The sequence below is a fragment of the Galleria mellonella genome, unplaced genomic scaffold, assembly GCF_026898425.1.
Source record: "Galleria mellonella isolate WM207_F2 unplaced genomic scaffold, CSIRO_AGI_GalMel_v1 utg800, whole genome shotgun sequence".
Classification (NCBI taxonomy): Eukaryota; Metazoa; Arthropoda; class Insecta; order Lepidoptera; family Pyralidae; genus Galleria; species Galleria mellonella.
In genome coordinates this window covers 1085261-1109691 of record NW_026442158.1, presented here as the reverse complement: position 1 = coordinate 1109691, position 24431 = coordinate 1085261, and the positions used below count along the sequence as shown (strand labels likewise).

General features: G+C 33.0%; 3 protein-coding genes across 5 annotated transcripts in view; 2 read left to right on the top strand and 1 right to left on the bottom strand.

Annotated features, from left to right (window-relative positions):
• The window catches only part of LOC113518513 (uncharacterized), a 51370-nt gene extending 44999 nt beyond the window's left edge, over positions 1–6371 (top strand). Inside the window, exons 8-13 of one of the 2 annotated variants that reach the window (XM_052901807.1) lie at positions 173–306; positions 1054–1222; positions 1850–1957; positions 3037–3145; positions 4781–4935; positions 5957–6371. In XM_052901807.1, the coding sequence (XP_052757767.1) occupies positions 173–306; positions 1054–1222; positions 1850–1957; positions 3037–3145; positions 4781–4935; positions 5957–6055 (774 nt within the window). In that variant the 3' untranslated portion in view covers positions 6056–6371. Of the gene's footprint in view, positions 1–172; positions 307–1053; positions 1223–1849; positions 1958–3036; positions 3146–4780; positions 4936–5743; positions 5913–5956 lie in introns of those variants that run through there. The other variant, XM_052901808.1, reaches the window with a different exon arrangement.
• A 1077-nt stretch (positions 6372–7448) lies between these two features.
• On the top strand, positions 7449–16653 carry LOC113518512 (uncharacterized). The gene is made up of 6 exons (XM_052901799.1): positions 7449–7762; positions 10772–10894; positions 11276–11402; positions 12756–12851; positions 14795–14936; positions 16239–16653. Exons 1-6 carry the CDS (start codon positions 7520–7522, stop codon positions 16396–16398), a joined length of 891 nt encoding a protein of 296 aa, XP_052757759.1. The 5' UTR covers positions 7449–7519; the 3' UTR covers positions 16399–16653.
• A 113-nt stretch (positions 16654–16766) lies between these two features.
• The window catches only part of LOC113518159 (ADP-ribosylation factor 6), a 56590-nt gene continuing 48925 nt past the window's right edge, over positions 16767–24431 (bottom strand). For both annotated transcript variants that reach the window (XM_026902942.3, XM_026902943.3), the window contains exon 7: positions 16767–22532. The gene's annotated coding sequence lies outside the window, so the exon portion shown is untranslated. The remainder of the gene's footprint in view (positions 22533–24431) is intronic.

Genomic DNA, 24431 nt, shown 5'->3' with positions numbered 1-24431 from the left:
TATAACATGGAAAAGAAGATAGGTAAGATAGAAGAAAATTTACATCTATTTTCAAATGTCAATTAGAAGATTATAGGTGGTTAATCGTCATGATGAAATATTGAAATTTCAGTGTAAGTCACTATAACTTTGTTCGGTTTTTGTTCAACCATTGCTCCCATCCTACCGCCAGATGCTCGAAAACGCGATAATTGAATTCGCCCGACGCCGCGTCAACTTGCTGCTCCGCGACGTGGAACGAGTGGTGCGCTCGAGAGCCGCACACGTATTTTTCCTTAATTATCGACCGGAGAAATCTAAAAAAGGGTAAGTACAGGTCGTAAACCATCGCTGTATATAGGTATATATTTTTAATCGCATAAAATGGGAAGGTAACCTCACTTGCGGTATCAAATCGACGAGGCAGCAATAAAAAATAATAAAGTCTGTGAAGGTGTTTAGAGAGTACCTAGAAGTCAAGCTACTAACTTAGTGACAGGATAGATTTCTAAAAATGAGATTACGTTACTGACAAAAATATTCGGGGGTGGAGGTTAAAGGGTGAGATTAGAATGGTAACTCAACCTATCGGTGTATGCTGGCGAAGCACTAGTGAGAGATGATTGGTGAGAATGAAAGCAGGTCAGTTAGGCCATCGTGACAAATTCTATAAGAATTAAGCACGTTGGTTTCCAGAAGAAACCGCGTAGTGGTCGACCTTATAGGGTATATTGCTAGCAATAGGGCTGTTAGACGGGAAGGAATTGGTAGTAATACAGACTACAAGTCCCATTGCTAAAATTATATCTTGTCAGGTCGACCTCCACGTTGTCTCACCTGGAAAACATCACGCTAAATTTCAGGTATATTCATCACGACAGACTAATTGACCTCCCATTTCACTCTCACCTATCATCTCTCTCTGGTGCCCCGCCAACGTATACTGTCAACGCCGGCAGGGATACCATTCCATTATCATCCATTAAAAAAACTCATCAATTATTAAGCCATATAAGCTATCTACAAAATATTAAAATTCTTCAAAATTTAAATAATAAATTATATTTGTATTAGTGGAAGAAAAGCGCCCCGGTGGTCTATACAGATCGCTAGCGAACTAGCTCGCCAGTATGTGAACGTTCGAGGCGCGTCCATATTGTTCGGTGAAACTGTCGACATACCCGCCGAGACTACCATCGATTTGGACTTGAAGAGTGTGAAAGACCGACCACCGACACCTGTGGTCAGTAAAGTCGTTTAGTTAAAATCTTAGGATCGTAATTAAAGATTGTGCCCCACAAAAAAAAACCAACATTAATTGTGACAAAAATAATTATTTTGATATAAAAACTAAACTACTGAGCCGATTTTTATTAATTTTCTATGAGGCAAACATATCCTTTTAGGTAAAAAAAGAATTTTGCAAATTGGACCAATCTGTAAATATATTTTTCACGATAAAAAAAAGGATTTTCTAAATCGGCTTAAAGCTGACGGAGTTATGAGGTAACAAACATAAAAAAAAAGTAAAAAAGAGACCTTATTGAAAACTTCCTGCTTTTTGAAGTAAATTGAAAATATTTACTATTTAAACATACCTAATAAGTATAGATATATATTTATATTATTACATGTATCACATCTCCATATTTCGAATTAACAGATTTTTTCATCATACACCAAATTGTTTATAATTACTCCTCTCCATCCAAAGGTTGCCTGGAAGAGATCGCTTTTAGCGATAAAGTTGCCTATTGTTTTCTCATTGTGATTATTTCTTGTAATTGTTTATATTTATAATAAGTTTACTATTGTAATCTTTTGGAGGAAACAATAAAGAATATATATCTATCTAAATTGTTCATTAAAGCCATCGAAGACAAAGTTAGCCGAGGTGACATTCTCGGATCGAGTAGAAGACTTGCCTGATCCTGTGTCCGTTGGAAGTTATCTGCCCGAACGGAGAAAATTGCTTGAAGTGAGTAAACTAAGTAATTGGGTTATTTAAATAATATATTTATTCATAGTGTAGCCCCAGTATAGAATAGGATATCCCCTTCCTTTCCCGTTGGTGTCGTAAGATGCGATTAAGGGAAATTAATGGTATAGGGATGGACAACAGTGTCCCTTTTAAAACATCTTTAAAAAGCCTAACTGCGGTTGCCAACACGCCTGCCAAGCATGGCCATTATTGGCAAAATACCCCTCATAGGGAAGGCTTATGTTCAGCAGTGGACAGTTAATGGCTGAAATAAACAGGAAATTGGGACTCCCTTTTAGCACTTAGTATTTCATTTGAGCCGTTTGTATGATGATAGATAATGTAAAATCTAAATAGGTATATATACTAGTTAATTTGAAAAAGATAACACAAATATTATTATAATGGCTCCTTGAAATGGAAATAAATTCTATTATTTATTTTGTAAGTACACCGAATATATACGTGGACTTTTTAAAACTAGACAACAATCAATGTTATTGTAACAAAAGAAATTTACCGCATTAAATCATAATAAAATTAATATGGTACCAATATGAAAACAGACACTAATTAATGCAAAGAGAAGTTTTATAAAAATATATAAAACTATCTGTTCCCCGTGACTTTTCCCGTGTATAAATTATACAATTGAGGAATTAATTTTGAGAAATGCTAAAATTAAGTTGCAATGTTTTTATACAACACGTATATGGTTAATTTTAAGTAGGTAAATTGGTTATAAAATATAATTTCTTATATAAATTTCTATCCCAATATTTACACTCCTATGGGTCAAACGTCGAAAAATCCTTTCTTATTACTTGTATAAAAGGAATCTACTGTCAAACTTGGTAATTATAACTTAATAGTTTCGACTGTTTATTGATGAGTCAGTCAGATTTTTTTGTATACTACTTCGGTAGCAAACAAGCATACGCCCGTCTGATGGCACAAGTGGTTAGCGTAGCTTATAAACGCCTATAACCCTAAGGATATCACGCGCATTACCGACTCTTTTACTTTTCATAATATAATACAGACATAACAATATATTTCTTAATTGTACGTTTAAGATGGTGAACGCAGCTGCAAAGCTCCTATCGAGATCTGTCAGCCAAAAGGTACAGAAATGCATCGACGTAACTATCGGCAAAGTGACACTGCCACATATGAGACATCCAAGTCAGTAAAACTGTTCAATTTCTCTGTAGTTTGTAACTACTTTTCTTAGTATTTAACTATAGATGTTATCAGCAAGCTGCATGGTCTAGTATTCTATATAATACTTTTTTAACGTGTGGAAATATCTTTAGAAAGATAGTTTCATCTTTCGGAGGGAGGGCCAAATGGGGTATGTGGGATAATATTAAAAATGATCCACTAATAAAAATTGTGTTTCACAAAAAAACACAAGCTTCAATTGTGGTAAAACCAGTTATTTTGATATAAAAACTAAACTACTGGAACAAGTCTGTTAAAATTGCTATGAGACTATATGTCTATAGGCGACGGTTACCACTTTCCATCAGGTGGACCGTCAACTTGTTTGCCATTCTAATTTGTATTAAAAAAAAAGACTAATCTATAAATATATCCTTTCAGATAAAAAAAAAAACATTTTCCAAATCGATTGGCAACTGACGAAAATATGAAGTTTTTTTTATACCACTGAGATGGCAAACAGGTATACCGCCCACCTAATGGTAAACGGTTACCGTAGCCTACGAACGCCTGCAATACCAGAGGTATTACGCGCGCGTTGCCGACCCTGAAGAAACCTTTTTACCCCCCTTTTGAAGAACCCCATGCTTAAGTCTTTTTGGAAAACCTCGGCAGGAAGGTTAATTAAGTAGATTTAAAAAATTAAGTAGATTTATTTTTTAAATCTACTTAATTTACACATTACCAGTGGAACAGCAGGTATTCTGTACAATCCCTGGGCATTGTATACATTATCTAAATAAAGTTTGTAATGAATAATAATATTTATAATATTTCTTATATTGACTGGACATCTTAGGTATTCTATACATTGCCTAGATATTGTTTAGAATACCTGAATTACACAGATTGTTAATAACATATACATAAAATCTTTATTTTATAAGATTTTGCAATATCACATGTGTCAAAATTACATAATTTCTAATAATAAATGTCAACAAAATTAAAAAACAATCTGGTAGACATGTGCATGTTGGTGTGACAAATTATATTTTTTTTCGTATTTTTATTTATACGAGTCAAATAAATGACCAATGTGTATAAAACAACGCAAACCGAAGACTCTTTAAAAACTTTCAGACCTTCTCAGAACTACTAACAGTATCTTTATTCTTTTCTCTGATATAGTTTTAGCTATTTCTTGGCATATGCTTCCTTTATGCATATAAGTTACCTATTGTTAGGTATATAAGTTATGAAATTGACTCTGTTCTCTTAGGTAGTCAATCTCATAGGGTACAGAAGTACAAGAAGATTACGCAGTTGTGTTTGTACGGCTGTTTCGGTTTGAAGGGTATGGTAACCCCGCCTGCGCTAACGGGATACGCTGAACGGTTTGAAGGATTGGATATGGCAGTGAATTTACAGGGTACAGAGAAATAACACCTGAGCCCTCAGAAATGGCAATACATGGGGAGGTATCAGGAGCGAAACAGTATACTCTGTTGTGTCCATGGTATTGCTCATGTCCATAAGCGACGGTTACCACTTTTCATCAAGTGGGCCGTCAGCTTGTTTGTCAGTTTGCCATTCTAAGTAGCATAAAAAAAAAGATAAACAGATATTATATACACTACTTATTTTTATAAACAGTGGAATGGGGGGAGGCTGTGGAAGGTCTCTCTTCAGCGGTAGTCAACAACCGCGTGCACGGTGACTGTGCGGATGTACGCCGCACCAGCGAATACCTCGCGCATCGCATACTGCGCTCCTTGCTTATCGAGATGAAGCACGAGAAACAAAGACGCGTTAGTTAATTCAAATTTATCTTATCTACTTTGAAAGTTGGGGAAAGGGATTGTTAGTAATGCAGACTACCAGTCCCATTGCTAGCAATATACTATGTCAGGTCGATCTCCTCGTGGTCTCCCTTGGAAACTAGCGTGCTTAATTTCAGGTGTATTCATCACGGTTAACTGACCTGTCTTTTCATTCTCACCTATCATCCCTCACTGGAGCTCCACCAGCGTATACCGTTAGCGCAGGATGGGCTACTATTTCATTATCATCCATTAAAAAAAACTATGAAAGTTTTTTTCATGCAACTTAGAGAAGCAACTAAACTAACGGTCTACCTGATAGAAAGTGTAATACGTATAAACGTAAACAGCACTTGGACATCACAGAGTGACACCAATGACACCTCTTCATAGACTGCCATTTCTGAGCACAAATGTGTTACCTCCATACTCTGTAGTTTTGCAACCATATCTCATTACTGTTTACTAAATTCACTCGACTGAAATCAAACCCAAACCCACATTCAAACTCATTCATATTTTGTAGTTTTTATTATTTATATACCTCCTCTACAATCAAATGATGTAACATTATTCTAAAGTTTCGAATTCAAGCTATAAAATCATTTATATCTGAGACCTACGTTGAAGTAACTAAAAGTTTCTTCCTTATTGGAAGTTCAGCTAAAATGTTGCTTTGAATAGAACGGAAACTGGCCGGCCATTGTCGTGCTTACACACCATTACAACGCTAGCTACAATCCAATTATTATTTGATGATCTTTTTTTTTTATTGTTTATTTTTTTACGAATATAGACAAAGCAAGACCAAGGGAAAAATCAATGTACTGTATGAAAGATGATATGCATAGAAGATTGAAGAGAGAAACGACTGCTGGCAGAGATCAACGGATAAGAAAATCCCCCTGCGAACCCAATTGAAGGGACGAAGGCAAGCCCAACCATGAAAATAAAATCAGCTCTATTTGAATTTATAGTTAGCTACGAGTAAAATGTTTTCTATTTACAGAAAAGCCTGATATCTGGATCAGACGCCGAAATAAAAGACTTCTACGTGCCTGGACAAATAACGAACCGCGATTCAAAACCCCAAGAGGAGGAACAATAGTCAGTTTTGATTATATTTGCAATTTTCAATGGAAATTTTGATTGTCGACTCAAAATTTGTAAATGTTCGACAGTTAAAATATTTTATTATTTCTCAGTTTCGGTTTCTTAAGACTTTGTTTTATTTTGATTACATTCTGTTGAAACATATTCTATTTGTCAACTTCAATTTATTAAGACTTTGTTGTACTTTGATTAGTTTTCTTTGATAATATTTGTAACTTTTTGATCGGCATTTGTTCATGAATAAACGTGATTTACAACAATTGTTTTTTCTCAAACCTAACGCTACAGCAGCCCTAAAACAAAACGTTACAAAAAGTGCCGAGGTACTTAATTTTGGGCAGTCGACCCTTATTTTGTTGAAGGGTGTAATTTTGCTGGAGTGCTACTACGTGATCAGCGTTCGATACTTGACCACACTTGAGTATTTTATCAGAGGAACTAAGTAAGTAAGTATTTCAAATTAAAGGCGTCCAAATCTATAAATATAATAAACTAATTGACTACTACTTTCTCCGTTTTTCCTTTATGCCAATTTTTAAATAAGAGAAATGTGTACCACAAAACTGTTTTATCGAATACAAACTACAAGTACTCTATCTTAAATAACTACATACGTTTTCAACTATATTACGTACCTAATTTGCATAGCTATGAAAATACAACTACAGAGTTCTATAAACGAATTTATAAGGATATATACTATCTTATACTAATAAGTACTTCTACTACTCGTATAAGGATTTTGCAAAGTTTCTAAGCTACTTTCATTACACATTAAGGCCCGTGTCTTACCAGACAACAGTTTTACGTACCCTCCGAACCATAAAGTGACAAACTATTTTAAATGACCCAAACATAAACTTTTAAAGTTCAGAGGATTTTGAGATTCGATCGTACTTAAAAATTCCTATGGGACCTTTTATAACGTCTACTTACCGTAACATAGCATGGTTTTAACATTCTAATAAAATATTAGGACAGTAAAATCTACGCAATTGTAAGGAGACGATTTTCAATTGTGCGTATCAGTTAATCCGTGTGGAATATGGGTCAATATCTTCGGAACGTACATTTTTAAAATATCAATAAATATCCTCCCATCGTAGAATGACCCTTAGATTTTGAAGTAAATATATAACATAAGCTTAGTATAACGTACTATATATACTTTATAATCTAAGGTATATAAGTTAAAGTTAAATATACCAAGGCCAAAGACTGCTATGGAAAGACGGCAAGTTCTAATCTATATCTAAGCGTCCCATGAACAGAACGACAAAAATACCCATTAGTACATAATCTTAGGTTTTATATAAAACTCTTTGATACTACCAAAAAAAAGTTACATTCAAAAAACGAAATGTCAAATGAATGACAATTGACAATTTCCGACCAGAAATGTAACCACAAAACTTCCTATCACACAAATAGACTCCCAAGATCCCCACCAAACATCGTAATGCAACTCTTACGCGAACACAATATCCTGCCAGTGATTATTAAAGATTTAACGATGACCAGTTTTCTGAAAGATGCATCCTCGAATAACATCGAAGTTAAGGAGAAGAGATCATCCAATGGGTCACTACGCTTGATGAATCCTGTAGCCAGCGGAGACAACGTGACAAATTTAAATTCCATGCATAAACTGAAGGAAGAGTCACCGTCGCTGATACCATGTTGTGAAGGAAGAGAATTACAGGTAAAAATTATGTTAGGTTTTTTTTTTTATTTTGAATCTTAAACAATCGGTATTTTTTGGTATCTTTATCAATCTCCCATCCATTTTTTAAGACTTCTTGCTAAGTAGTGTTTGAAATTGAACAAAACATTACATAAAGGGAGGTTTAACTATTACACTTGCACCCAAATCGAAATGCAGTTTTAACGGACATTAAGATTACATTCCATAAAACAATCACTCTTCAATTGTGGTAAAATCAGTGAATTTGATTTAAAAAGTGAAGCAATGAACCAATTTTGAAAAATAAAGTTTCTTTGGGACCAATGTGTATGTATATTCTTTTAATTAAAGATTTTTCCTAATCGATTTATAACTAACGGAGCTATGAAGTAACAGACAAAAAATATAAATAAATTGAAAACTTCCTTCTCTTTGAAGTCAGTTTTGAGGGCAAGAAACTCCGGCTGTTGCTTTTATCAGAAAATTGAATTTTACAAGTTATGAATTTGTGTGAATACAACCTACCAAGCCGTACCAGATTATAAAAAAAATGTTTTCTTGTTTCTGTGACAAACATGATTACCAGAGCTAGGTAGAAAAGGATTTGCTTCTTCTTTCAATATTTTATATTCAGTTTCGTTATTTTCATTCTGTTGGATATGGTATTAGAAATGATCTCTCTATTTTCCATTTTCAATTTTTATTCCTAAATTCAATGGCAAATTACGTAAACCAAGACTTTAAGATGGGAAAAACGCACGTAAAACCCATTTCAAACGTCTGTAAACTATGTTAATTTGTTGACAAATAACGGAGCATTATAATGAACTTTTTATAATTATATAGAACTTATATACCTAATTATATAGAACGTAAAAAGTAATTGCATTCGAAACAAAGGTACCTATTAAAATTATACAAACACATATTAAAAATGTCCTATCTTTGGCTTTGTGAATCCAGAACAACAAGTATCTTTTTAATTAAATTGGTTTTAATTTATAAAAATTGTTTTAGTTATTCATGCTTTAATGTTATTATTTCTTTATTCTTAATAATTCCACATAAACCTTAATAATATTGTATATGTAGTGTTAATTTTATCTTAAATAATTGTGTCCCACAAAAAAAGTCGATCTTGATATAATTTATACGAGAGCAGTCCTTCTATAAGCATATCCTTTTTGACAAAAAGAAAATCCAAATCAGTTTACAACTGACGGAGTTATGAGGTAACACACAACAAAAATATAGAACGGAATTAAAATCCTCCTTTTTTGAAGTTGGTTAACAAATACCTGCAATACCTCTGGTAATGCAGGTCTTCATAGGCTACGGTAACCACTTACCATCAGGTGGGCCGTATGCTTGTCTGCCATCTCAGTGGTATAAAAAAAAAATAACAAGTAGACTTTTTCAATCAGTTAATCATTTATTTGCATGAATTTAGATCATAAATTTAATGGCTGTATAATTTTAGGTTTCAACACTAACCTTAATAAAAAAAATTTAGGAATTACGTAAAGCTTATGAAGTGCCGTATACATGCTCCAAATCACTGTTCACATTATTACAACTCAATATTCCACCCATTCTATATAAACAGCGAACCCTAAACAGACGTCCAGTCAGCTGATTGATGGTGCCGATATGCGGGTCATCAGTTTTTGTTCCATTTAGAAAACGGTTTATTGAAACCGGACTCTGATTAAATTCGCATCCCACCGAATTCACCGAATTTTTGTGTTAAGACCACTTAAACGAATTTAGACCCTCGTTTCGTTTAAACTGTCGATGGAATAATATATATATATACAGAGAGTTTTTTGAACGAAATGTTCTAATCGTGGAACTACTCGTAAATGTCTTCACTAGAAAAACATGGGAGAAAAAAACGACAAAAAAATTTAACCTCCCATATGACACGCACATTGACTTAAAACTTTTTGTCGTTTTAGAATTTTTGATTCCATATGTGGAAATAATTTATTAGACAAACTAACATTTTGACTAACAAAACTATGACACTTTTCACACTAAAACCCACGAGTTGCTATAAGCTGATGTCTTTTTTATACAACTTTATGATCATTCGTTCATATCAGCCGTAAATTGTCTACTGTTAAACATAGAGCTCGCCATAAAGGGGGGTTTTGCCAGTAGTTGCTATTCTTGGCAGACAGGTTGGCAAGCAAGAAACGCGGCTTCCATCCCTCGACCATTAAATTCCCTTTGTCGACTCTTACGACACCCACGGGAAAGGATTTATATAACTTGTATAGTGTTAATTGCCACATATATGTAGACATAACCAGCTTCATGGATACACTGTGCTACTCGTGGAGCCCCATTACATACATTCCTAAAAACTAACATATAATATTATATCTACTAATTTCAATAAAAATTATTCTCGAGTAAAAAAAAAACAAATAAAACTGGAACTGTTTTAGCAATATTATTTAGATTCGGATCATCTATCCTATTACATTTTTAGGTCTTATACTTCATAATTATTCATGGCCACGACGCTCAATTTAATTGTTGAATATAACGAACCCACTTATAAATTTTACAAAAAGCGGTGTTGTCTTGGCAGTATAATTATATCCCGGCAACACAGTACCACTTCAACCAACAGGTTTCTAAATTACGAGTATAAAAAAAGTAAAACTTTTCCCATGGCTTTTACCACCGCAAACTCATTACCATGTAACCTTGTGGTCACATTCAAAATCATTCGAAACAATTTGAGATATAATCACGGCATTGGGGGGAAAAGGGATTGTTAGCAATGGAGTTTGACAGCCCCATTGTTAGCAATATACCTTATTAGGTCTACCTCCATGTGGTTCCCCCTGGAAACCATCGTGAACAATTCTTGTTGAATTCGTCACGGAGGGCTAACTGACCTACTTCATCCTCGCCTATAATCCTTCACTGGTGCACCGCCGGTGTATACTGATAGCGCGGGTGGGATTACCATACCATTATAATCCATTCAAAAAAAAAAACACGGCATTACAGATCAACCAAGAGCTAGTCCGCAGCGGATTGTCCGCCATATCGGTGAAGCACGACAGCGTAATACACTGTGTAAGCATGTCACACGCCTGCGAACTCATGCAAGTAGCACCTGGTCTTGTCAAGGTAATTTTAAATGTTTATTAATATTGTATTATGTAGGATTAAATTACATGGGACAGAAAAAAAACACTGGGTGTCATGTCGTATAGGGAGGTCAAGGATATGACCTAGGATAGAACTGGCTGAAAGAAGATGCATGAATTAGTTGCACCAACAAGAGGAAACTCTTAAATGAAAAAAATTAATATTGTACACTAGCTTTTCGCCCGCTATTTTGTACTTGTGGATTTTAGAAGTAAAAAAAAAAGCAATTATATAGGCCACTTTTAGATGTCATATCAATAGAGATTTGACGTTCAGAAACATAAGATGTTTAAAAACATAACCGTGAAATCGAATTGCGCAAGCAAATAAATATGATTTGATTTGATATACCTTTTCTAGCATCGTAATTCCTTCCGAAGCCTTCACCGGCCAGATCTGAAGCGGGTTCCGTACCTCCGCCGCATGAGCCCCGACGAACTGGAAACCCTATTTCGTGGTTATGCCGAATTGCCACGTGCTAAAAAAGGTAAGTCACACACACACATACAAATACCGATACGAACTCTTATAATAAACTTTCTATCATTTCCCGCTAGTATGAAACAGAAAAAAAAAATTGTTTAGGCATCTGATAATATGTCATATTATCGTCAACATCATGGTCATACGGTAAGATCATTTCTAAAGCGCCATCCTTCCAGTCATCCACCCATCCGGTCTACAAAACTGAAAATACAATTTTATATTAGGTCTTACAACCTCAACAATAGTTCTTTAGTTTTTTTTAATAAAACATTACGTTGTAAGAACAGCTTTTGCCCACTATTTCGTACGAGTGGATTTTGAAAGAAAATAACCATTTCTATATGGCGACGTATCCAAATAAACATGTACCAAATTTTAAGTTAGACTTTATAATTCTACTATGATAACTGCTTTTAATTTGATGCAATATTTTTTACGTCGAAACAATCACACAGACAGTCGGACAGATAGACAGAAAGTAAAGGTTATTTTTTCTTCTATTGCTGTTATTATAACCATATCTATTTATAAATATCTGATGTAATAATATTGTCTAGTCACAATTTTATTATAATATATTAAAAAGATTAATTAGGACTTTTATACCTATACAAAAAAATATTTATTTCACAAACTGACAAACAAAAAAAACACCTCTTCACAGTAGTTTACTCTTTTGTTAAAATTGTCACATTATATGAAATTTTAAAGAAAGGGTACCAACCGTTCAGTTGGAAAGTTTCTTTATTTTCACAGTAATATATATCATTAACATAGTGATACATCTAATATCAGATCTTATTTTATCATCATCATTATATCAGCCATTAATTGTCCACTGCTGAACATAGGCCTCTCCCATAAAGGGGGGTTTTGGCAGATCTTATTTTTCAATGTGAAATACGTAATGTCGACAAGTATTAGTTTTTATTTCGTCAGGTTGCCAGTTCGCAAGCCGACTATATACTCATTTGTTGCAGTCTTCGGCTATCCATCTACCTTGCTCATACTCCTTAAATACTGCGCTTAAATTAAGCTCTTTAACATAGGTACCATGTATCCTCTTCTATAGACATCCCCTCGCCCGTACCCAATAGCGAGGACGAGGTGTCTTAAATACTGTACCGCGAACCAAAAAAGAAATTATTATTATAAAAGAAGAAGAAAGAAAAAGGGCCAAATTAAAAGTACCCGTAACCGGCGAGCGTGTATGAAAAGATTGATAAATGTGAAAGAAGTGAAAGAGGTTTATTTGAATCGAAGTATTTGGCGTTCCATTGTTTCTGCCTACCTTAATGGGAGACAGGCGTAACAGATATGTATGTATGTATTAAGAAATCTTGATTGATTTCAGACAAAAAGGAAGATATAGAAAGAATGACGCTACCACTTCCTCCAGACGAAAATTGCAAAACTACGGAGATTAAGCTAATAACTGATTTAGATGACGGTATAATTAATTTATATTACATCTATTTCATAATATACGATAAATCATTTTGTTATGTCCATGGTACTGTTGATATCTATAGGCGACGGTTACCACTTTTCGTCAGGTGAGCCGTCAGCTTGTTTGCCATTCTAAGTTGCATAAAAAAATCATCATCATCGTATCATATTATTAGATAAGCATATTTATTACTTCTTAGAAATAACTATACTGTTTCCACTTCTTTATGTATGCACACTGCCCGTTGATACTTAATGCTTCTTTCCACTCAAAATTTGCTGGAAGAGAACTCTTACAGAATTAAAGTCGCCTGTTGTTCATCTTTATTTAATATAAATTATAACACTGTAATTTTTTTATGTACAATAAAGTATAAATGAAGTTTAAAATATCATGTCCACTGCTGAACATAGGCCTCCCTCTAATGGGGGGTCTAATGGGGGGTTTGCTAGTAGTTACTACGCTTGACAGACAGATTGGCAAACGCAGTTAGACTTTGATAACTTTTAAAGAGGGACACTGCTGCCCATACTTGACCATTAAGTTATCTTAATCGCCTCTTTCGACACCTACGGAAAAGGAAGAAAAAACAACTCATATACGTAATTAAAAAAAAATACAAAATACCTAAAATTCAGAATTCCTGCTGATTGCCAATCAATAGAAGTTTATGGCATTTATTTTGCAAAATAGAATGGCAACCCCACCAGCACAACTACCAGGTAGACCTTGACGGGTTATCAGTGAATGATGATAAATGTGGTGAAGTCAAATCAATTGGGCCATCGTAAGAAATTCACCAGGAAATAACTACGATGGTTTCCAGAGAGGTCTAGTCTAGGTCTAGGTCAGAGTCTACATGGAGGTCGACTCAATAAGGTGGCTAACATTGGATCTATTAGTACCCATCACTAAGAATGCCTCCCAGGTGTCGTCTACGTTGGTCGTTTATCACTTGAGGCGAATCATCAGAATTCTAATGATATCCAATTAATTTTGATAGATAGATAGATAGATAGATGACATTTATTACCTTTACTAAGAAATTAAAACAACAAAAAGGAAAAAAAAAACAATTAATGTTGCTGGTAATAGGAGCCGCCTCAGCTATTGCTATATATGTACAGCTCCAGCGAGATGTACCTATATAGCGCTGATTTTCAGGCGGCCCCTTAACTTCTTTACCTTTAGCATGCGTGCGGATCGCTAATACCTATTTCTCGGATGGGAGACTCAACACGCTTACCAACAAATACATAATACATCACAACACATACATAAAACATTACAATAAATACATAAAACATTACAACAAATACACAAAAAATTACAACCAAAACCGAGAAGAATAAACTCTGAATAAATTATCGCACTTCACAATGACAGCATCATAAAAAAATAAAAAAAAACGTGAAGCGTCAGTTTCTCAACTGTTTTGAATTTGTTTCTCCAATAAGACTTTTTTAAGTTTATTTTTTAAAGTAATTTGGGACATATTAACATGCAAAGGAGGTGGTAGATCATTCCAGATTTTTGCTGCAGAAAACCTGAAACTTCCTCTAAAGAAATTTTAATGACATCTATCAAGGCGTACCTTAAAGGATTACATATTCTGCCAAATATCCTGACATATGCATAGATTTTGTATTAATTTACTATTGCAATGTACGATTTTATCATTTTATATACCACAGATGGAGCATTAAGTGTGAAAAATAAATAAAAATTTTAGTCAGTTTGCTAGTAGTTGTTAGACTTGGCAGGTGTGTTGGCAACTGCTGTCAGGCTTTAGAGATGTTTTAAGAGGGACGCTGCTGTCCATCCTTCGCCATCCCTTAGTCGGCTCTTACGACACCCACAGGATAGGAAGGGGTGGCCTATTTTATGCTACGCGGATAATTTTATATTATAAACACTTTAATATTATGGTTTTGTAATCCAAGGTAGTGGTGTAAACCCACTTCACCCGATACCAGAGACGCGTTCCGGGGCAGAGGATGTGCCGGCAGGGATGCGGTTGCACGGAACTAGAGCGAAGCTGTACACTTCGGTGTTGGCGGGCGCCAAAGCCGGTGTTCAGTTAGAGTGAGTTAACATCAGAAGAGTGAATCAATAGTATAGTCTATTTCAATAAAAGTTAATAAAAATGGAAAAAAAGAAAAAAATTGATCTGACCACAAGCTGCCGATGTCCAAAAGTAAAAATCGAAAAAGGAATTATTGATGATTCAATATTTCAATTCTAGGTTTCAATTGGTTACTAATGTCACTCAAAGAGAGTTTTTGTGACAATTCCAACAAAAGATTGTTATTTTTCATTATGTTCTATTAATAAACTAGACTACTAGAGTTGACTTTGTTTTGGCGGAAAATTGTGTCCATATAATTATTTTGTACTCAACATATTTACTGTAATTAAATTTCGCTATATATCGTAAGTTTATCCGTTTTTTAGTCTTTAACTGCCCATTAAGAAAATGCCAGTAAAAAGATTATTATTTTGTTTCACAAAAAAAACTGACATTGTGAAAAAAACAATTTAAAAACTAAACACGTGAACCAATTTAGATAAGGTTTTTATGAGACTAATCTAAAAATATACCCTCTTAGATAAAAAAAAATATAAACCAGTTTATAAATGACGAAGTTATGGAATAAAAAAAAAACAAAAAAATAGACAATCAAATTTAGAACCTCCTACTTTTTGAAGTCTGTTTAAAATAGAACAAAAGTTTACAATACTTTAAAATTATTATAGAAATATTATACATATCAAGATAATATGAATTTGCCGATTTGTGCCAAGCTCTTACACATCCTAGTATGAGAATTGCTATAAATCCACGCGATCATAAGGCGATCTCATTCTCTACGTGTCAATTTCTAATAATAATTAATATAATAATAAAAAATAATTGCTACAAGGAATAAATGTATCTATTCATAATGAAATAACGATTTCAAAACAGTTCGAGACTTTAATACAATTAAGTCAAAAATTGTTACATTATATTCCTATTATGAATCCTATTAATATAATAAATTCGAAAATTTGTAACGATGGACGGATGAATGACTGTCTGTTACTCTTTCACGCAAAAACTCCTAAACGGATTTGAATGAAATTTGGTACATGGGTACCAAATTAACTTAGCACACAAGATACTTTATATACTGATTCTAGCAGGCAAAGCCGTCGGAAATGTTTAGTTCTCAGTGGTCCATAACATATATTTTGATAAACCATCAAACTTAAATTGTATTTTAATAATTATTGTGGAACTAAACTAACTATTAATACTAAACATTTTAGATGATAACAAATTTCTATTTTTTTAATGTAAAATATATCTCTTTATCTATCTCTTCAGTGTATTTATAATTACAGTAGGGTATCCACAAACGAGGAATACGACAAACACGTCCCAGAGGACACGGTGCCAGAAGACGAAGTCCAACTAACTGAAGAACTCCAGATAATACTACCGCCTCGATGCGATGTCACCGCCGATTCATCAATCGCAACCTCTAAAGACAGCACCAGCTAACAAAAACTACACCTTATCCATCCAGCACTAAGATACAAATTCTTAGTTACGATATTAAATGCAATTCAATTTTAAGTATCATATACGTGTTGGTCTACAAGCGCGTTGAAAAATGACAAGGTTGATACGAAAGTCGAAGAAAAGATTCGGTCAATTACTCATGTTCCTGGATTGGATAGTTAGTAACACCATAAAATAATTTAAAGGTTATAATATATAGATGAGTAAATTACGAAATTAAAGTAAACCATTTTTATTCAAGAAAGTTTATATTATCTAGAATTAGTAGACTGAGTTAATACTTTTCTTAATATCTTGTTATAAATATATATAAAAAAAATATTTATTTAAATAAATAAAACAATAAATTATAAGTGTGATTTATATTGAATAACCTTTCTACAATATTATACAATAGCTCTTCTCCACACTCCCATACAAAACATAGACATTGGATAAAATAAATTTAGAAATCATAAATTACGTACATACTCATTTTTTACATCTCAGTGCATTATCTATAATTTTAATTGCACTTTATTTTAATAATCTAATAGAAAAAGGTTCGATTGTAAACACATATACATACTAAATTCCTTTGCCTGGTATATTTAAAGCTTTCCTATAAACTTCATATTCACAGAATCAGCCTATAGTCGGCTTGTAACATCGAATTGAATATATAAATGTAGTAGATTTTCTCATATGCAACTAGCAATCTACTTGGCAAATCAAGGATTGTAGCTTGTAATTGCCAGTCCATTTAATTTTTACTTGCTCGAAATATTCCCAAATTCCTTTTTATTTTTCTTTTCCTAATTAAAAAGCCAAATTAGTCGTTTTCAAGTGATAAACGAAAGGCCTAATTTTAATCCAAATCGAATTTTGTTTAAATACATAGGTGTTTGACATCGATTGGAACAAAAAAATTTTATCACTTGATTTATATGCCTAGTGTTGCCCGTTTAGTTGTAACTATTTAGTTTACTATAGCAAATAGACTAAATATATAATTGTAAATGTATTAAAAAATATTTAAGATTTATTAAAAAGCCATAACGACCTGTAAATAACAACAATTACAAATATTACAAGCGGACCATAGACTATGAGATAGTTATAAACGTGTTTAAGAGTAAGCACATATCGGACGAATTAGACACGTCACTAGATCCATAATGATCTAGTGTAAAGAAAATAAGTCTATCTGAAATACAACCATACATTTAGGATTACCCGAAAATAAACTGTGCACATTTCGAAGATTAGCGAAAACATCGCTTTATGCAATTTTTTATTAGCGAAAACTGCGCTTTATTCAATTATCATATAATATGAGCCCTTATAGTTTATTGTATTCTTTTTAGTATTTTTAATGTCAAACTATAGATATCTACTTTTAATTAATACTGGCAAGTACATGTATGTATGTATTGTGTATTTACGATACTTGCCAGTATATACAATAAATTTCCAGGAAAGTCCCAGGAGAGCAGAATTACGCAGCTAATTGTATACAGTGTTTTACAGCCTCTACTAACTGATGTGGAAAGTACATCGAAAACGTATGGTTTTATTGCATTAGACTACACTATATACGAGTACAGTCAGCATCATATAGATCACTATACTTTTTTGACGTTTAGTGCCTGTAGACTATCAGAAAATGCCGAAGTAAAATCATTCTAATTATTACGTGTGCAAAAAACGAATCAGCAAACGATCGCACGTGGAAGAACAAAACAGCATGCTGCAGTTATGCTGCGTCTCTCTCTGTTATCTACAAGCACAGATCTACTTAATATGGGATGAGTTCAGTGTAAAATTTTAAAAATACTCCTCAGTATGTAATGTATATATTACTTCGATCAGTGACAAGATTTACAGTCGACGCCCAGCAAACACATTCACTATAAAGCATATAAATGCTAATGTAATGCTCTTTACCTCTTACCTTCGATCAATATCAACTAGATAAAGCAATAAACAATATAACGCCTCACAATTTAAAACAGAATTCGAATATTTTTTTTTTTTTTTATAACGAGGGACAAGCATCCAGTTCATCTGATGGTAAGTGACTACCACCGCCAATGATCACACGCAACACCAGAGGCATTGCAGGTGTGCTGCAGGCCTTTTAAAAAGGAATTTGGTCTTTTTTAAGGTTGTGATATCGTATCGGTTCGGAATTACTGCTGCTTGAAAGTGTCTTGAAAAACGCACGATGGAGGACCGCCACTCATCCAGATAGTTGGTATGGAACTAGTTTATGACGGGTCGTACAGTGGTAAAAATCAGCAGCAAATATCAATCCGAACATTTCCTCAGAGCACTCCCAATGATAAATTCGGTAGAAGATGCACAGAGATGCAATATTGTGTCGTTTAAAAATGGTATAACACAAACGGAATCCTTGTGTTATTTGCAGGCGTTATTTGCTTGGCCATTTTAGCATTTTCACGAGACATCTAGTCGGTATCATTAATCGATGGTTACTGCACTCCTTGTTTAGAGTTACTATGAAAATTGACAATGCCACATTGTAATCAACTTTGGAACAATACTTATATTCGTGAAATGACTGTGTATCTATTTATCAAGTAATATATAATATATTAAATATGTATATTGAATATTTAAATACATATAATACAATTCGCATGTTTTTACAGACAGATGCAGTTATATCTGATGGTGACTGTTCTTAGAATAGATACTTACAAAACGTATCAAATTTGGCGAGTAACAAATCAGCATATTGTCATATTTCCTCGAAAATATTACATTACCAAACATTCGTACGTATTAAAAGTAAATAGGTTAATAACGGTTAAAGGTAAGATACAGAAATAATATTTATATCACAAAGAATAGGTGAGATTTGATAGAAATACTCCTCCGTTGGTACACGAATGATTTTTAGTGCCTTTTTACACGAGAGGCAAACGACGCTTCAGCCTTGCCGATGTAAAACAATCCTTATTTATTCACAAGTAGGAAATACAATCGGTCTATTGCATACTTTAAGCTTTGCTTTAGTTTTCATTGGCCCGATCGATTAATTTTCATTTACTTACGATTTCTTTTCCTATAATTAAGACAATTAATAAACGATCTCAGCATTTATTTTTGAAATAACACACTAAGTGTACAAAATAAACATATTTCTGCCGATAAGCAGTTATTTATTTGACGCAGTTTGAAACATGGGATGTGGCGGAAAAATTACGTTACGTTCCCAGTAAACCGAGGCCTTACACCTTTTTTCTCGGAGATAGTGATACTTAAATGGTACTATTATGATGGCAACGGTACTTTTCGTATCTATTGACAACGGTTCCATCTTTTTATTATGTAAAATTGTGAAATTAATTTTCAATTCTAAGAACTATTATTATAATACAATTGTAACTGAAGGATGTTTGTAAATATTAAAAAAAATATATTATGAAATATCTTAATTAGACTAACAGACGCCAAAATAATAATTTTTAGAAATTTCGAGTCTTTGTATGTTAATTCCGACATCACACAAACATTACTGCACCAAATCAAATGCGGTTTTAACAGTTGTGATTTTGAAAGTCTAACTCAATATTTGGTGTCTGTCTTGATAAGATATCTTATCTAGAAGTAAATATCTACTGACATAAATCACGCGGGAGAAGTTGCGGGCAAAAGCCAGTAATAAAAGAAAATAGGCTTAATTTGTTTACTAGTATTCTCAAGTATCAATGAACAAATTGTCGTTTGTATTGATTATGATTGATAAAGAATTGTTTACATCGTTAAGACTGAAACGGCGACTGAGCCAACATTTAATTAAATCTCATTTAAACAATCGGATATGGGCAAGAAAAACAATATTACAAAAAACATGGCCTCAAGAGACTTGGCAATGAGTGAAGTTTAATTGCTAATTGAAATTCCTTACACAATAATGACCAAGCGTTGATTAAAAAAAAAAACAGTCATCTGGAATTTCATAATTCTATATCTACTCTCATCTCTAAAGATATATAATACTATTGTATACCGCGTGACAGTTAGGATAATTGCCATAGACAATAACTAAATAGTTTTACAGATAATCGATTCTCATTTCCAAGTCCGTTACAAAATGTTCGTTAAATCGCAAAAAGTAGATGGTCCCAGACCTAATCTTAACTATTACCAATCACATCAAAAGCCAAGCATAATACGTTCTCTTTAAACATAGCGGTAATGTTGCCTAATAATCGTTTGGGGGCGGGAGGGAGAGGGGAAGGGATTGTTAGTAGTGGGGTCTAATTGCCCCATTGCTAGCAATACACCCTATTAGGTCGACCTCCACGTGGAAAACATCGTGGCTAATTCTAGTTGAATTTGTCGGGATGGGCTAACTGACCCGCTTTTTATTACTGGTGCCCCGCCATTAAATACCGATAGCAGACACGGGGTTACCATACCATTATCACCTATCAAAAAAAATCGATGGGTACCGATTGATTAATTTAAGTATCGAATAATAATTTGATCAATAAATTTATACGATTGTGTAATCGAATAATCAACAATGAACCTACGATATAATCGTATAATCGGTCAATAGAATCCATAGTATCAATAGCAAATTTTGCAACAATCCTATCTATTCTATATAACGGATAGAATGAATATCGTTGTTCTGTATTCGAGTGTGATACAATCGATACTACTAATAATATTATGATAAAATGGATTAAATTGCGTAAAATTTCAAATAATATAGAAGAACTAATATTAGAGGCCAATCGGTGTTTTAATTATTTTTTATGAATACTATCGATTAATTTCTATTAGTAATCGATTATTAAGCAACACTATATAGCGGGCGATATCACACTGTCATCCAAAGTTTTGGACAAATGTCTCTATAGAATAACATCTTCTGAAAGAAACCACTTTCAAACAAAATTCTCTCTAAATATATGGAATTAAGTTCTACAATGGAGTTGATTCTAAAGTTCTATTTTCAATCTCTAAATCTAAAATTTTAATCTTAATACAAAATATTTATCACTGATGTAAATTTACATTAATTACAGTTAATACATTTGCCACACTATCGAAAGAAAATTTTAATTATTAAGATTTAAAAGATTTAGAATCAATCCCACTGTTATTTATTTAAGAAAAAATAAAAATCTCCTTGATATAGATAACTTAAAAAAATATATGAATATTTTACTGAATTACAAGTTAAAAGGTGATATCTCCCAATTTACTATCCGGCTTGTAACTGCGTAAACATTATAAAAAAACAACACAATAATTATTTTCAATATGTACATATTGAGACGATTATATGTACAATACAATTTGTAGCTTGACTATTGCCACTTTTTTTCTGACCGTATCAACTTAGTTCGAGTTGATATGGTCAGAAAAAAAAAGCATCATTACTTTCTGTACTGTACATAAATAATATAATTAGTGAATAGAGCCAATTAAATTGTCCGTCGAATGGTTTATTTTTTGAAATATTAATATAATAGTAATTATATATAATCTCTGTTTCTACCAAAGTGAAAACATATAAGATTATAATAATTATTTGGACCAGATTAATCATCCATGGTAGATCAATATAAAAAAAAAGATTGATTTTTTTGGAAGCCGCAAAAGTCAAGCCACCATACATAAACACCTCGAATCATCAGGCGTGAATATCCAAAGCAAATACAATAATTTATAATGCGCAAACGCATCTTCGCTCCATTCCAATACTCTATACCTTATAATACAAAGGAGGTAAACATTAAATTGACCATAATATTTGATTAAAAAAAAAAAAAACATTTACTCTACGTAATAATTTTCATTTTTAAATAACATAAAAAAATAATCAAATATTTAGATATACAACAAACGGGTAATTTGTTAAATTAAATAATGGAATAATTGATTTATCGTTGGTGTAAAAATCATCTAATTCAATGTTTAGTTAACAATGAATGTCTATGAGATGATAGGCGGCACTGTTAGTGTCTCGCAACGTTCGAACTTTCACTGACATAACGCATCCAATTCGGCACTGGTTCACAATGGAATAAATTTATACGACAGCGCCGGCGCAGCTTACTTAAATTAAATGGCATCGATAACCTCACCTGAAATGGAATCACATTTATAAATATTAATAAATGAATAAATTATTATCTATATTTTAATATTCAGAGGAGATTCCTCTCGCGAACGCTCAACCTGTGAAATGAGCTCCTTACCTAGGTTTTCCCTAGAGACTACAGTATGGGGGTTTTTTTGCAATGCATACGTGACATTCCTAGTATTGCAAGCGTTCATAGACAATACTGACTCTTCACGATCAGGCAGGCTGTACGAGTGTCTTTATTTGCGACCTTTGTCGTTTAAAGTTTGAAGATCACTATTGGAATGTCTTGAGAACAAAAAATTAAAAAAAAAAACAATTTCTTATCTAAATTGTTTTCGTCTTCTTCCTCTGTCTTGCTCGTATTTATTTGTCGTGTCAAAGGCAGTTATTTTTGTCTGCCAAATGTCTAAGCGGCCAGTGAGAAACCCGGCCAAAAAAGCCGCAACAGTCATATAAAAAAAATTATGAATACATTAACCGATAAAGCACATATCATTAACATACCAACAGCGACCCCACCCGCGTTAAGATAAAAATAAAAATTATAATATTGGGATATTGTTAAGTCCACCTTTTGTACCAGACATTTTTTTGTAATGTGGTCAATAAATAATAAAATAAAATAAAATAAAGAGAATAAATAAAAATATATATTTTTTTTATTGCACTTGTAAATTACATATAAATTAATCTATTTATAAATGTTGTGAGCAAGGGTGGACATATACATCAACTGTTGTATTTCATTTAAACCTGTCGAACTATTTGTGTGTGATTTAGTAACAAACATTCTAATTGCTACATTTATTATATTAGTAGGATGACGATTTGTTAAATATTTTCTTGACAACTCAACTAATTAATAAAAAAAAAAAATTCCATTACGGTGACCGAACACCCCCCCTATTCGCCGGATTTGGCCCCGTGTGACTTCTCCTTGTTCCCAAAAACCAAATTGGTAAGCAAATTACATTACGACGGGGCAGCAATACACATTAAAAGTTACATTACAGTTTATACAGTTAGATAATTAAACATTTTTTTCTAGACAAAGTGTCATCATTATCTTCCTACCATTATACCAATTATTATTTGGAGTTGACATATGATGTTTTTCTCTTGCATTGTTTTCTATTCGCAGTCATTTCCGGATACACTCCCATTCTGACTATATCATCTTTAGCATAGTCCATCCATGTCTTTTTAGGTCTACCTCTGCCCTTATATCCACATTCATACTTAATACCTTTCTTAAAGTTTAAATAATTAAATTGTGTTCCAAGTGAGTAATTGTGTTGATTCCAAAAATAACTGACTTAAATCATGGTAAAAGTAGTTATTTTGATTTAAAACCTAAACTATTGATAAAATTTCTATGAAAACAAACTATAAGCATGTCCCTTCACATAAAAAAAATTCAAATCTGTTTCTAACTGAGGAAATTACGAAGAGTAACAAACAAAAAATACAACCAAATTGAGAACTTCCTTTTGAAAACTTTTTGAGGTCTGTTGAAAATACCCTAAACTCGGAGTGTTTACCACAAAAGAAAAATAAAAAAAAAATTGACAAGCAATTTCTGTCACTGTCAAAATGGGGTATAAAATTAAAATAATTAAATAAAATTAAATATGCTTATGACATTTGAAACCAGTCGCGTGTATAAATAGTAAAATATACAATAAAAACTGTATGTTTTACTATTTATACAATATAAATATAAATAATAATCTATATGAAGAGGATCCGTCAAGAAGTCACCACACACAGTGATTAGTGATATGAACAAAACCTTCTAGAAATCTCTATTATTTGTTGTTAAAGGAGGTAGGCAAGAGGACAGAAAACTGGCTATGTAATTTTTTTTTTTTAATAAAGAATCTATTTCTAAGCTAGG

Coding starts and splice junctions, on each gene's coding strand:
- LOC113518512 (XM_052901799.1), top strand. CDS start 7,520: ATGCAACTCTTACGCGAACACAATATCCTGCCAGTGATTATTAAAGAT. Junction 10,895..11,275: donor TAGCACCTGGTCTTGTCAAG/GTAATTTTAAAT, acceptor TACCTTTTCTAG/CATCGTAATTCCTTCCGAAG. Junction 11,403..12,755: donor ATTGCCACGTGCTAAAAAAG/GTAAGTCACACA, acceptor GATTGATTTCAG/ACAAAAAGGAAGATATAGAA.